Genomic DNA, 15830 nt, shown 5'->3' on the forward strand with positions numbered 1-15830 from the left:
AGAGGCCTAGGGTGGAGCCAGAGGTGGAAAGTTTGGAACAGGCTTCAGATTACTCAGAGTCTTCGGCTGAAGACATTCAGGATTTTCCTCCTTATTCAGATTCAGACGCAGAGGATTCCAGTCCTTCTGCTTCCCCTCCAGAGGATTTTTCTTTTTCAGAAACCCTGCATTCTATGAGGGAACATTTTAAATGGGAAGGTCAGGATTTCTCAGATTCCCGAAAGAGGCTTAGGGAATTTTTGTTTTTACCACAACATCGGCCTTTGGCTATACCTCCTGTTTTGGATGTGGTTCAGGATGTTTTCTCTGAGGCCTCTCTTAATCCAGACTCGTTGCCTCCTGCGCCTGTTAAGCCAGATAGGTATTACAGAGTGCCTGAGGCTCATAAATATCTATATAAAAGCCCAAGGGCTGATCCAGAAACTATTAGCCAGGGACCTAAGGGGGTCAGGGCTTCTGTTGTAAAGAATCCAGTTCCTATGGATAAAGATTCTAGAGCTTTGGATAGGTGGGGTAAAAAAGTGTATACCTCTTCCACTCTAGCAATGAGGGCTTTAAATTGCCAGTTTCATATGTTGAAGTACCAGAATTTTCTCCTTACTCAATTGAAGTCTAAGGTAGATGCTTTGGCAGAGGGCATAGAGTGTAAGGAATTACAGGATTTGGTTCATGCCTCTGATCAGGTGGGTAAGCATTCTTTGCAGTGTGGTTTCGATGCTTTACAGGCTTCTTCCAGGGTGGCTGCCACTGGATCAGTTATTCGCAGGCACGCCTGGCTTAAGGATCAGAACTTGTCAGAGCATGTTAAAGCTAGAATTTTGGATGCTCCTTTGCAGTCTGAAGTTTTGTTTGGTACTCCTGTGGAGTCTGTCTTAAAGAAAATGGAAGACAAGGCTAAGTCTATGCAGACTGTTAAAGAGTTTTTGCAGGTGCAGCCCCCTAAGTTTAGCAGAAATTGGCCTACTAAGGGATGGGCTTATCCTTCTTCTGATTTACAGTCTAGGGGTAGATCTAGACGTGGTAGGAGCAGAGCTCAGGGTACTTTCAGGCCTAGAACGTGGAGTTCCCCTGCACAATCTACAGGTGAGGGCAGGGGCCAGTCCTTTCGTAAACAGGCCCAATGACCTGCATCTTCAGCTGCCAGATCCTTCCTGTCTGGCAGCTCCTTTGGGAGGAAAGTTGGCACTCTTCAAGCAAAACTGGCTTTTAGTCACCCAGGACAAATGGGTGTTGGACATTATAGACCGAGGCTACAAGTTTTATTTCAACACATTGCCTCCTTTCACAGGCATGCCAGACGTTCCTCCTCAGCAAAGGGTAGAGGCTCACAAACAAATTTCTTTACTTCTTCAAATGGGGGCTATACAGCAGGTCCCTCCGTCAGAAGTGGGCCTAGGATTTTATTCTCGCCTGTTTCTTGTACCAAAGAAAGGGAACACTTGGAGGCCAATTTTGGATTTATCTATCCTCAACACATACCTGGACATTCCAAAATTCAAAATGTTGTCGTTGCAACAACTTCTGCCTCTGTTGGGCAAAGATCACTGGATGGTAACTCTGGATCTCAAAGAGGCTTATCTTCATGTTCCTATCAGGCCCAGTTGCAGGAGATTCCTGCGTTTTCGGGCTGGGACTTTACATTATCAGTTCTCTGCATTGCCCTTTGGCTTATCTACTGCGCCCAGGGTGTTTACTAAGGTTCTGGCTCCAGTAATAGCCTTCTTAAGGTTAAGAGGAATACAAATTTATCCTTATTTGGACGATTGCCTGATTCTTGCTCAAGACAAAAACAAGCTACTTCACCATCTACAGTATGTTATGGCAGTGTTAAGGTGCCTAGGGTATTCTGTGAACGAAACAAAGTCCAGTCTAGTACCCTCTCAGGAAATGTGCTTTCTGGGTGTGAGACTGAATACAGCTTCCCAGATGGCTTTTTTGACCCTGGACAAACAAAGAAACCTTACTCTTTACTTCCAACAATTGTCTCTACGGTCCAGGCTGACTGCAAGGACAGTCCTTCAAGCCTTGGGGTTCATGGCATCTTGTATTCTGGTGCCTCCCAATGCCAAACTGCATATGAGGAAGCTACTATGGTATCTCAAAAATGTATGGACACAACACTGCCACGATCTGGACACTGTCATTCAGATAATACCTTGCATTCGAAAGGAATTTTTGTGGTGGGCTCAGGAATGTCACCTAAACAAGGGACTCTCTGTGACCCGACCAGAGGCGAGTCAGATCTTAACGACAGATGCCTCAGACAAGGCTTGGGGAGCTCACCTCAATGGAAAATGGGTTCAAGACACGTGGCCTGTCAGACGTCAACATTTACATATCAACTTGAAGGAGATGTTAGCAGTCCAATTTGCATTGATGGCTTTCAAGGATCTACTTCACCCAGGACAAGTGTTGATTCAAACAGACAACACAACTGTCATGTGGTACATCAACAAGCAAGGGGGAACCCATTCGTACCCTCTTTGCAGGCAAGCTATGATTTTGTGGGAGATTGCTCTCAGTTTGCACCTCACTCTTCAGGCAAGGTTTCTGCCAGGAGCACAGAACTTCTTAGCAGATGTTTTGAGCAGACAGATGGTGGATCCCCACGAGTGGAAATTGGATCCTCATGTATTTCGACAGTTGACAGTGATATGGGGGACTACAGACATAGATCTGTTCGCTTCTCCACTAAATTTCCAGTTGCCAAAGTTTTGCACAAAGATGTTTCATCCAACAGCTTGGAAAGTGGATGCTCTATCATTCAGTTGGAGCAATCTTCACGTCTATGCCTTTCCTCCTCTGCCTCTCCTTCCCAAGGTGCTCTTGAAGGTCAGACAAGACAAGCCCTCCATGATTCTAATAGCTCCAGATTGGCCTCGACAGCACTGGTACCCTCTGCTGAGGAGTTTAGCAGGAGCCCCTTGGCCTTTGCCTTCAATTCCACACCTATTGTCTCAGGTAGGCAATCATTTCCTCAATGTCAGGATTCAGTCCCTGCATCTAACAGCCTGGCATATTCTGTTCTAGAACCTGGAGGGTCGCAGCTTCCTCAACAAGTTTTGAATGTTATTTTGGAGGCCAGAAGGCCTAGTACAAGGAAAGTTTATGCTGATAAATGGAGGAGATTTTTTATTTGGAGCAAAGCAAAGAGCTTTGATGTTTCCAGGCCTGATTTGAGTGTTTCTCTTCAATATCTTACGGAATTATTAGACAAGGGTTTGTCTTTCTCCTCTGTAAAAGTTCATGCTGCAGCCATTTCTGCTCACTATGACTGTGACCCACCATTATTCTCTCATCCTTTGTTTAAGCAATTCCTTAGAGGGGCAAAGAAGATAAGACCCCCGCGTAGAGCTCCTACTCCTTCCTGGGATCTCAATTTTGTATTGGAAAAGCTTACTTTACCTCCTTATGAACCTGCAGCTACGTCTGAGTTAAAGTTTTTGTCTTGGAAGACTGCTTTTTTGTTGGCCATTACGTCTGCTAGAAGGGTATCTGAATTACAGGCTCTTATGGCAGTTGAACCCTTCCTGATTTTTCATAAGGATAGGGTATCTCTGCGTACTAACCCTACTTTTATGCCTAAAGTGGTTTCAAATGTGGCCTTGAACCAATCTATTCATTTGCCTACTTTTTATGCTGATCCCGAAAATAAAGGGGATAAAATTTTGCACACTTTGGATATTCACAGGCAGTTGCGTTATTATTTGAGCAGGACTAAAGGGTTCAGACAGTCTCAACAGTTATTTGTTTCTTTTGCTTTGGCCTCTCAGGGAAAACCTGTTTCAAAACAAACTATTTCTAAGTGGATTGGCCATTGTATTGCTTTTTGTTATTCTCATCATGGTAAGGAGATTCTGGCTGGAATCAGACCTCATTCCACTAGGGCTACTGCCACTTCTACTGCTTTTTTAAGGGGTGTAGCTACTAAAGATATTTTGGAAGCAGCTACTTGGAGTTCAGTACACACTTTTTCTAAACATTACCATCTCCCTCTTTATTCCAAATCTAGGGCTGGATTTGCCACTGCAGTCTTACAGGGCTTATTAGCAGCTCCCAATGCTTTATGATTTTGCCAGCCTCCCTTTACCTTTGCTTTGGGATTCTACCCACAGGTTATGACTGCAGCAATGTGAGATGAAGAACATAGTACAGTTTTGTACCTACCATAAATGTAGATGTTCGAAGATCCACATTGCTGCAGTCCAATTTACCCTCCCTCCTTCCCCTCTGTAGTTTGGAGTGGTTGTATGATTTGGGTGGTACATGTTGTTTGTGCATGGGTTTTGGCTGTGGCCTTTCTTTTTAGGGCCTTCTGACATCTGGGGCAAGAAAAGACTGAGGATATGACATCGGTCATGCGCTTTAATACCATGACGCACTGACGTCAGATCTGAGCGCCCATGACCGACGCCAGCCTAATACTTTGGTATTCGGGCCGACCGAGGACAGCGGACTACCCACAGGTTATGACTGCAGCAATGTGGATCTTCGAACATCTACATTTATGGTAGGTACAAAACTGTACTTTATGAAATTAGTGGGATATTACTATACAGCAAATATATACATAGTAGAAGAAAATTGTTTACTGAGAAAACCCATAAGCATGGCTAAAAAATTGCACATATCTTGAGTTGTAAAAGTATTTGCATTTGGTTATACGTGCAGTGTAGTATTTTTATTTGTTAATCATTATTATTGAGAGACCTTTATTACCCTGGCATAGTAGTTAAAAGCTGATATGTGCTAAATAAAGTTTGAAACTATGACTAGCAGGACATTAGTTATAATGAAGTACGTGTAATTAGTTAATATGTTTTGGTAAGTAAAGCTTGAAAATATGGTTAGAAAGAGGGAGTAAGTTGGTCTAGTGGGATTAGGTGAAGAGAAAATTAATCAGCTGTATATAATATATATATATATATATATATATATATATATATATATATATATATATATTTAAAAATGAAAATGATAGGAAATACAGCCCTGCATGTTCTACATAGTGTTAATGTTATAGATTTATGTAGGATGCAGTTTGTTTAGGTTAGGTTTAGACAGAAAGTGAACTGGAATACTGTGAAGGCTAGACAGTATGATATGTAAGTGTTGGACTAAAGTTGCGCTGAGTATGGGGAGATACCAACTTTGTTATGTGGGGAAAATGAATGCAGTAGAATAGTCTGATTACTTGGAAAAGTGTGTAGGCTAAAATTTAGTCAGTGTGGTATGGCATATGAGCATGACCACTTATTTCATAAGTAATTCTCTAGTTAGAAGTTGAATTTATTGTGGCATGGTTCTTTTCTAATTTTGTATGGTATGGAATTCCATGTTTTTGTAAAGCACACAAGAAATAGAGAGCCATGGTGGTGGTGGTTCGATTTTTTTTTTTTTACTGTTATTATTACTTCTGTCATTATTACTAAGTCTTGGTTTTCATATCTGAGTTGTCTGGATGGTATATAGGTTGATGACTTGTGTTTTAAAGAAGCACAACTGTCTGGTTTGTAGAAGATGTTGATTGTTTTGTTAGTCAAGATGTTGTTTGTGTAGCTAAAGCCAGTCTAGTTTCTTTTAGTGCAGTGCAGTACAGTGATGGGCTCTGTCAGGAACATCTGCTGCACGTTTGGCAGTTATGTTGCATTTTTTTAACCATTTCACAATAGGTTGTTTAGGTATTTCGTAGGATGGCAGAAACATAGAGAAGTTTGAGAAGAAAAAGGAACTAAGTAGCAATTTGATGATCCTAGTCCATTGGGTATGGTCTAGCTTTCTATAGCAGCCAAAGTTTTTGGTTAGTCTTGTTGACAACACTAGTAATTAGGTGGACAGATTGCCAGTTTTGTTCAGTAATGACTCCTTACCTCTTAGTTTGCGCTGTTGGTTTAATATGTGCATTGTTCTGTGAAGTAGTTCTTGTTTCTTATTAATATATTATGTTTTTTAGTTTTTTTTTTTTTTTGGCAGTAAATAGCAGGTGTGAGTTTATTACCAGTTTTTCTAGAGAGGAGTGGTTTGTTTTTTATTTAGAGTTTGAACTTGGGTTGTAGCAGATACAGAAAGTGTTAAAGGTGTGTTGTCAGCTTATTAGAAAGTTTCACTGCCATTTATAGAAGAGTGTATTTCATTTATGAAGATGTTAAGTGCAGCTGAGCCGAGAATAGAACCTTGGGGTATTCCTGCTGTTATTAGTAGGAAAGAAAAGGTGCTCTGTCACTGGGCAAACTGCACGAGGAGTAGGGTACCTTTTATACCATTGTAGTATGGAATCTCATGTCAAAGGGGTTGGGAGGGTGGCCTAATGGTTAAGGTGTTTGCCTTGCAAGCACAAGGTGCAAGGTTTGAGTCTCACAAGGGATAACTGGCTAGGCTTAAAATGGCTCGTAAGGGCAGTTAGCTTAGTACTAACCTATGAACCTAAGTTTAGCTAGTCTTACTAAGTCTAAGCTTCAGACTAATTTCTCACTGTAGCTTAGTCACTCCTGTCTCTATTTTAGGATTCTTAATCCTCCTGGAGACTAAGATGTTATTACCCTCCCATCTGCAAACTTTCCCCATCTAGTGCTGGTCACTGCCTTCCCTATGCTTAGCTGCCCTTCCTATCCTTCTTTACTCATGCTGTAGGCTGTACTGACTCTTTTACACTGCTGGCCCCTTCTCATTTTATGTTCTCTTCCTGACATTCCTCTCTTCTCTTCACTTTCTCCTGTCCTTTTCTCTGACTTTTTCATGCAGTAGACATCATGTTCCTGTTGTTCTGCCTTCTCTTTCTCCCCCCATCCCCACGTCTGAGTGCCTAACACTTTCTTCTTACCTGCTGGCCTGCTTGTGCTGGCTCCTGCATGGCCACCTCTTGCTGTGGTTCCATAAACTTTGTCTTAGTTCTCCTTGCTATGTGTTTTCTGGCTGACTCTTCCGTTTTCCTTTCTTACTTTGTTTTTTCCTGCCACTGTTGCCTGTACTCTAGTGATAACCTATATGGATGTTTTTATTTTTTTCTGCTGGCATGTTTTTTCCTGCCACTGTTGCCTGTACTCTAGTGATAACCTATATGGATGTTTTTATTTTTTTCTGCTGGCATCCTTTTTCCTGTAGACGACCAAATGTGCACTCAAGTGCCATTGAATTCCTCAGTTCTCTTTCTTAGCTGTGAATATTTGCATAGACTGTTTATCTTGCAGTAAATTATTTATGCTTTGCTATTCTTTTCTAGCTTCAGAGTGCTAGTGTTACTGATGTTTCTTTTTCTTTCCTGTAGGTGGCAGAGCAAGACAATTTTTTGATTAGCTTTTTCCTAAACTTTTCCATTTCCATGTTTTACAGTATTTTATTCCAGTATTTTACTATACAGCATTACATGTTCTGTTATGTATGTTTATATAGAAAAAAAGGTATGCATTTGTGTAAATTTGTTTTATTAAATAACACAGAATAGCATATTCTTGTTTGAAATGCTGCACTCACTTTTTTAGTTTTGATTGTGTGACAGGCAAAATAAAAGATACAGATCTTCACATGGAGCTTGCAATATTATATGGGAAGCTGGAAGAGCATGACAGAGCCCTCCACATCCTTGTTCACAACATCCAAGACTTCGAGGCTGCTAAGAAGTATTGTTTATGGAACTCTGAGGGCAAGGATGATGCCTACAGGAGAAGACTTTTCCATTTGCTTTTGTCAGTCTATCTGGAATCAGCCAATGCCAATGATAGGTTGTATATGGCTGCTGTTGACCTCCTGAACTACCACCCAGCAGAGTTTGATGCAGTTCGTGTGTTACAGCTAGTGCCAGAGACATGGTCTATGAGTCTGCTGGCACCATTTCTTATAGGAGCAATGAGGCAAAGCATTCATGCTGACAGAATGACACAGCTAACTTTGGGTTTGTCACGATCTGAAAATATGATTTATAAATGTGATAAGGTGAGTATTGCATTTTGTTTTTCAAGTACATTACATGCATACTGTGTAATTTATTGGAATTTAATACCTATGTGAAAGTTTTAGAGAGAATGCTTTTTAAGTAATCTTTGTGGATGCTCATTGTAGCAGTAAATCTTAACATTTGATCTGAAGTAGGCAGACTTCATTCGTCTGCAACCTGTGGGTATCGGATCCGACCTCGGATCCGAGCCGGCAATTCAAAAGCTTAGGCTCCGAGCTCCTAGCTCCTCCCTCTTACCCATAACCCCTTGCCAAGCCCTGACTGACCTCAGATTTCGTTTGCCGCTTTTCAAGTAGCTACGGAATTCCAGAGCTCCTGGCGTTGGTGAAGATAAGAAATAGTTTTTTGACTAAAAAAGTTTTAAAAATCTTTATTTTCTTTCTTGAGTTAGTTAGTGTTGAGTGTGTTTAGGCTTTCCTCTCTTTTGTTAATTTTATCGGGTTTTATGTAGTTTGTTTGTGTGTGTTGTGTGTTAGGCCTTAGGGTTACTATGTCTGAAGCCCATAAGGCGTGTTTTCGAATGTACCGAGTGTGGCCATAAGCTGTCCCCGCAGATGGCCACACTCGGTGCATTAATGCTTGGGGTTGAACACCTGTCATCTGGTTGTACCATTTGTGCAGGGTTCAACCCCGGCTTTGAGGGAGCGGAGGTCGAAGTTGGTGCTGGCGGGTCTTTACCTCTAGATACCGCTTGCCTCTGCCCTTCCACTCAGCAACCTGTTGCTGTGAGTTCTCCCCCTCCGGCTGGGACTCAACCTCCCTCTAAGTTGCCGGAGGGGAAGGATTCCTCTAAGGAAAGACAGAAGGAGAGGCACAGGGAGAAGCACCACAAGAGGAGAGCCGAAACTTCTAGTTCGGCTCCTCCTTCTAAGCGGGCTTCCCCTGTGCCTTCTAGCTTTCCTCCTCCTCGGCTCCACTCCCCTCGGTTCTCTCCTGGACCCGAGGAGGAGGAGGCTAGCCCTTCCAGGAGGTCCCCGAGGCGGCTCTCTAGGTCCCCTTAGGTGGCCTCCTCTAGATCAACCTTTTCTATGAGCGAAGCTGATATGGACCGGATGATGAGGAAATTCATCCAGGCCCAAATGCAAATGGGAGTGCTCCTAGCCCCCCCCCCATCCGGGAGGGGCTTCGACCCCTTTTTTCGCCCCCTTGGCTCCTTCTCCGACCCATACCACGGGTTCGGAGCTGTCGGCGCCGTGCAGATTTGGATCCGGGGGTGGGTCGGATCCGATGGGCGGCGCACTCGGATCCGCCCCATCCCTTGAGTGCTTGGTGCCGGACCCGACCTCGAGCCGAGGCCGAGCCTCGGATCCGAGGGAGCTGGTGTGTCTTCGGCTCCGTCCAGGTCGGAGCACACCGGTCTTTCGGATCCGACGGTTTCGGCTCCGACTCCGATCCGTGCGTCGGATCCGAGTGGGGTCGGCTCGGGCTTAGAGAAGCTGGCTCCCCCTCGGCTTTCGACGTAGTGGAAAGGGCACTGTCGAGGACATCCGGACCCCCGGTCCCTGCCACGGCTCCATCCCGCACTCCATTGCAGTTGGGCCAGGCCCCCACCAGCCGGTCCCAGGGACAGCATGCCTCGATGTCCCAAGTGGTTCCCTTGGAACATCCAACTGCTGAAGAGTACTCCTCGGACAGCCCCCCCGATAAAGTACCTCGGAAGCGTAAGTGCAAGAGGAGGCACATGGACTCCCCTAAGTCCGTCACTGAAGACACAGATTTGGATGAAGGGGAAGGCTCCCCTAGGTCACCCCCTGAGGACGTCTCATTTGGAGACATCATGGAGATGTTAAGGATCAGGGGGGGTGGTCTGCCCCCAAGGCTTCTTCGGACGAGTCTGTGTTCTTGGAGGCATTCGAGGCGGGCCCTTCTACCTCTTGGGTGTCCCCTCCTGCTGACCCCCTGGTGGATCTTATTTCCATCAGGGCGTGGAAGGATCCAGACACCATTGAGCCTATCCCTAAGCGCCCGGACCGCATTCTTTCACCTCCATCAGACCGCACCCACTGGAGTAAGGGTCCCCCAGTAGATGCCATGATGATGGCTGCAGCCACGAAGAGGGAATTGGCCCAGGAGAGTCCCTCCGTGCATCCTCCGGGCAAGGAGTCCCGTTCGATGGATCGCATTGGGAAGCGAGTTTTTAGTTCAGCAACCTTCTCCTTGAGAGCGCTGAACTACATGGCACATGTCATTAGGATGCAGCGGGATCTGATTAAAGAATACGCTGCATCTCCCCCGGAGTCCATCTCGAGTGAGGATAAACAGGTTTACTCCACCCGAATGGCCACTCTCAGATCAGTTTCCAATACATCTATGCGGCTACTGTCTCATGCTACTGAGGGAGCCGCTAGAGCCAGCGGAGCAGGCCTAGTCATGAGGCGACAGGCCTGGCTCCGCCATTGTGATTTTGCAGAGCCCTTCAAGGTGACCTTCGCGAATGCCCCTTCGATGGTTCTGCCTTGTTTGGCAAGACTGTTCGCGAGACATTAGTCCAGAGCGAAAGGACGGAAGACGCTGTCTGCCGTCGGAGTCCGCTTCTCAGCTCCCCAGAGGTCCTTCTCTAAGAACCAAAAGGGACAGAAGAAGATGTGGTTCCGAAGTCGCAGCAGTCCCAACCTGCTCCGGATAACCAGTCCTTCCATGGCAGAGGAGGACGGGAGGTCGTCGTGCTAGAGGCAGGGGGCTCCTGGCAACTTTGGGTCCAGAGAACCTTTCTCTGAGAGACCCACGCAGCAGCCCTGAAGGGTTGCCCGGCTGTCCGTCTCTGGAGGCAGTCGGGCGGTTTTCGATGCACCTGACTTCTTGGGAGTCCATAACAACAGACAGTTGGGTGCTTCGAGTTATATCCAGAGGATATTCTATTCCCCTATTCAAGGTTCCCAAATCTCGCAGCCTCCCAGATGTTCCACCCGACCAAAGGGAGGCGGCAGCTATCGAAATCAAGCAGCTGCTAGAAAAAGAGCCATCCAGCGCGTCCCCAGATCAAACTGGATTAGGGTTTTACTCCAGGTTCTTTTTGGTGCCAAAGAAGACGGGGGACTTAAGACCAATCTTAGACCTTTCCCAGTTAAACCTGTCAGTAACCAAGCAAAAGTTCCGGATGGTCACCCTGCAATCTATACTCCCCCTCTTGAGGGAGAACGACTGGATGTGCTCCATAGACCTCAAGGATGCGTACTACCACATTCGGATGGACAGACGATCCAGGAGGTTTCTTCGCTTCCAGCTGGGAGCCAGTCATTATCAGTTCAGGGTCCTCCCCTTTGGTCTCACCTCAGCCCCCAGGGTGTTTACCAAGGTGCTAGCGGTGGTAGCGGCCCACCTGAGGCTCCAGGGATTACAGGTCTTTCCGTACCTGGACGACTGGCTCCTGACGGCATCATCAAGGCATCTTCTGTGCTCAGCCAGGGATTACTTTCTTCAACTAGCACCAAGGCTGGGCATCACGATCAACTGGGAGAAATCTTTTCTGAATCCCACTCAAGTTATAGATTTCATAGGAGGAAGACTAGACACCAGATCACTACGAGCCTTCCTCACCCCAGACCGTATTGCCAGCCTGAAGTGTCATGTGACAGCGATCCTGCAACCATCTCCAACTGCAGCTTCGGTCCTGAGGGCCCTAGGTTCTATGGCGGCAGCTATCCCGCTTCTCATTCATGCCCGTTTACGCATGCGGGTTCTTCAATGGACCCTTCAAGTTCAGTGGTCCCCTCTTTGTTCTTCTCTAAACGCTCTGATTGCGGTCAGCAGAGCGTGCAGGGACTCCCTTCTTTGGTGGCTTCTTTCTCCGGAGCCCCTGGCAGGGAGACTTTTTTGCGCTGCATTTCCCCGAGCCACAGTGACCACGGACGCTTCTTGCCTCGGGTGGGGGGGGGCATTCTGCGGGAAAGATTGTCCAAGGCACGTGGAATCCCACAGAGACATCATTGCATATAAATGTCCTGGAAATGAGGGCGGTGCTCCTAGCGTTGCAAGCACTTCACCACGTTCTTCCTTCAGGGACTATTGCGATTCAGACAGACAACATGTCGGTAGTCTGGTATATCAACAAGCAGGAGGAACCAGGTCTTACCCGTTTGTCGAGAGGCCATGAGAGTCTGGGAATGGGCAATTTCCACCAAACGCTTTCTGGTAGCAACGCACATTCCGGGAAAGTCCAACATCCTTGCGGACAAGCTCAGTCGCACTATCCTTTCTCCACACGAGTGGTCTCTCAATCCTCAAGTAGCGAAGAAGATTTTTGCCGTTTGGGGGCAACCCTGTTGCGATCTTTTTGCCTCTCCCTCAAACGCCAAATGCGACAATTTCTTCGCTCTGCTTCCCCCACCAGGGGAGTTCCCGAGGGATGCTCTGGTGCATGCTTGGCCTCCCGGTCTCCTTTATGCCTACCCTCCACTTCCTCTGATGCAGAGGCTTCTGCAGAAAGCCAACAGTTTGGGGAGCAGAATGATTCTCATTGCCCCATTCTGGCCTCGACAACCTTGGTTTCCCTTCGTATGGTCTCACAAAATCAATCCACCCTGGATTCTGGATCCAATTTCGGATCTCATCTCTCACCCTCTGGGAATGCCAGTTCCCAATCTGCGGACCCTGAAGTTGACAGCTTGGCTGCTCCAGTTCCATCCTTAATTAGGACTCCCGGTATCTCATCACCGGTCAAGGCCATTTTAGTGGCTGCTCATAAACCTTCCACCAGGCAGGTTTATCGGAGTAAATGGAAGAGATTCTCTATATGGGCAGGGCAGAGAACTTTGGATCCTTTCTCGGCACCTATGTCAGCGGTGCTGGATTTTCTAACAGACCTCTTTCATCAAGGGGCTAGTTCTTCCACGATTAAGGTACAATTGGCAGCTATCTCGCATTATCACATTGGTCATGACACAGCTCCCCTTATGACGCAAATTATGCAAAACATTTCTCAAAGGAGTTTTTGTTGAGGCCTCCAGTCAAGGAGGTTGTACCACCCTGGGACTTGTCTTTAGTTCTGCAAGCCCTTACTGCTCCTCCCTTCGAGCCTGCAGCTTCTACTGATTTAAAGTACCTTTCCTGGAAGACTGCCTTCCTGGTAGCTATCACTTCAGCCAGAAGAGTGTCTGAGCTTCAGGCTCTGTCGTCAAACCGCCTTTACCTTTCTTTCTTCCCTGATAGGGTGTGCCTCAGGACCAATCCTTCTTTTCTTCCGAAGGTCTCTTCTGAATCCAATATTAACCAGTCAATCAATTTACCTGTGTTTTTCCCAAGTACTCAAACAAAGGAGAATACAAATTGCATTCCTTGGATGTTCATAGACAATTACGTTTTTATATTAACAGAACAGCTGGCCACAGGAAATCAGATCAGCTGTTCGCCTCCTTTGCTAAATTTGCTCTGGGTAAAGCAGTATCTAAAGTCACACTATCTAAGTGGATTGCTAATTGTATTCTGCAGGCATATGACACTTCAGGTAGACCTGCTCCTCAGAGGGTTACGGCTCATTCTACTAGGGCAGTTTCCACGTCAGCCGCCTTTAAGTCCCGTGTATCATTGGATGATATCTGCTGCAGCTACTTGGGCCTCGCCTCATACTTTTATTTCTCATTACAAGGTGGATGTTGTTTCTAGAGGAAGAGCATCCTTTGGCTCAGCGGTGCTCGAACATCCTTCCATGACGGCCCAAGATTCAGGTAGCTAGGGACTCTGTCCCACAGGTTGCAGACGAATGAAGTCTGCCTACTTCAGATTTAGAAGTTATGTACTCACCATAACGTTCCATCTGAGTAGGTGACTTCATTCGATGCAACCATCCCCCCCTCCATCCCCCTGACCTTTATAGAGCGAGTATTTATGCTGTTTTAGTGTACTGTTGTCAGTATTTTGAGGCAAACTCAATCTGAGGTCAGTCAGGGCTTGGCAAGGGGTTATGGGTAAGAGGGAGGAGCTAGGAGCTCGGAGCCTAAGCTTTTGAATTGCCGGCTCGGATCCGAGGTCGGATCCGATACCCACAGGTTGCATCCGAATGAAGTCACCTACTCAGATGGAACGTTATGGTGAGTACATAACTTCTAATTTTTATTTGTCTTCTGTTTTATGTGGTCCAGGCAATTTTATCACTGTATTGGCCACCATCTCAGGGAAAATAGACACTGCTCTCTCTCTCTCTCTCTCTCTCTCTCTCTCTCTCTCTGTTTTGAAGTTGCCAACACAGGTGGCAAGCTACTCTCAGATGTGTGCCTTGTGTTGTTCTTGGCTTATCATAATTTTTTCACAGCTCTCAAATCTTTGATTCAATTCCTTACTGGGTGTGCTGTGTGTTATATGCATGGCTTCTCTGTTTAAATGTGAGATTTCACTGGGCACTTTGTTTCCTTCTCACATACCAGAGATGTGCAATTAAGTGAACTCTGGTGATACACTAATAAGTATGCAGTGGACTGACATGCTATCAAGCATTACCTCTCTGCCTTGCACATTTTGCTTGGAAGGATGGACTCTGTCTTCCTGTGACCCTGAATAGGATGAAGTTAGTTTCAGAAAGTTAATAAAAATGACCGTTGTCCATTTTCAGTTCTCATTGTCTGAGTGTAGCGTTGTTGCCTCACAACAAGAGGTTCTCCCGTTCGATTCTCGGCTTGGGTTGGGAGTGCCTTCTGTGTGAAGTCTGCATGTCCTCCCCGCGGTCGAGTGGGTATTCGAAAGACATGCGTTGAATGGGCGTGCCTTCGTTGAAGGTTGGGCTTCGGGCTGGCAACTCAATACCATAAAAACCAACTGCCAATCATTAGCGGACTGGAGTTCCGCTGTGGCGACCCCTAACCAGGAAAAGCCGAAAGACAAACAATTGTCTGAGAGTTGCTGATCCCGTAAATTTCAGTTGAGCAGTGGCTCCATGTTGTGAGCACTGTTTTTTATTGTTATTATTATTATTTTTTTTTTTTTACAGTGACTCTTAATTTCAGCTTGACAGTTTTTACAGGAACACAGTACTTCTCACATCACAGACTAGTAACCAAACTAGAAGCCAAAAAAACAGTGAAGACTGTTTATTGGAACATAGCAACAGAAACAAAAGGTTTAGCGCTTTCATCCATTAGGACATCATCAGAACAATGAACCAGCCCATTTAATCAGTATAAATAGTAATTAAAACCATTACATGACTCTAAGCTCATTAATTAAACAAATATTAATAAAAACTGTGAACAATCCATTCTAAAATAAAAACTATTTAAATAAAAATACTAAAAGTTCAAGTACAATCACATTAACATTCTAAATCTTTTTGAAATAAAATAGGTGAAATGGAGCAAGTGTCATTAAGACCTGGCTCCACTAGGGGAATTTAGCTTGAGCTGCCATTTTAATTCCCTCACAAGTAAATGTTTTTCCACAGTTCTACCCCTGTCATCCCTCTTAAGCTGTTCTATGGCAAAATACCCAAATTTGTGTCCAGGGTTTTTTTTTGATATGTCTGAACAAAGCATTTGTGTCTTTTTAATTTTAATCTCTCTTTCATGTTCGTATATTCTTTCTCTCACCCATCTAATAGTTTTGCCCATGTAATAGGCAGAACAATCCAAACAGCAGGCAGCATAAATAGCCCATTTGGTGTTACAATTATATTTCTCCTTAATGAGAACCTTAAACCCATTAAGAAAAAACTGACAGCCTACTAATATATGAGGACAAGTTCTACAACATCCACACTTGGACATACCTCAGGTGCCAGATGAAATACAATCCCTACTATGTGTTCTCTCCAATAACTGTTTGAAACAAAGGTCCTTCCTATAAACCACAATTGGTTTATCACCTAATAATCTACACAATTGGGGGTTCGCAGATATCGGTAGCCAATTATTTCTCACTCTTTGTACAATTTCATGACTATCCAAAGAATAGG

General features: G+C 45.2%; 1 protein-coding gene across 1 annotated transcript in view; it reads left to right on the forward strand.

Annotated features, from left to right (window-relative positions):
• Window positions 1–15830, forward strand: part of TGFBRAP1 (transforming growth factor beta receptor associated protein 1) — a 1222189-nt gene that overhangs the window by 1094506 nt on the left and 111853 nt on the right. Inside the window, exon 10 of the mRNA XM_044070999.1 lies at window positions 7496–7929. Within this exon, the coding sequence (XP_043926934.1) occupies window positions 7496–7929 (434 nt within the window). The remainder of the gene's footprint in view (window positions 1–7495; window positions 7930–15830) is intronic.

The sequence above is a fragment of the Protopterus annectens genome, chromosome 5.part0, assembly GCF_019279795.1.
Source record: "Protopterus annectens isolate FY-2018-M chromosome 5.part0, PAN1.0, whole genome shotgun sequence".
NCBI classification, from domain to species: Eukaryota; Metazoa; Chordata; order Ceratodontiformes; family Protopteridae; genus Protopterus; species Protopterus annectens.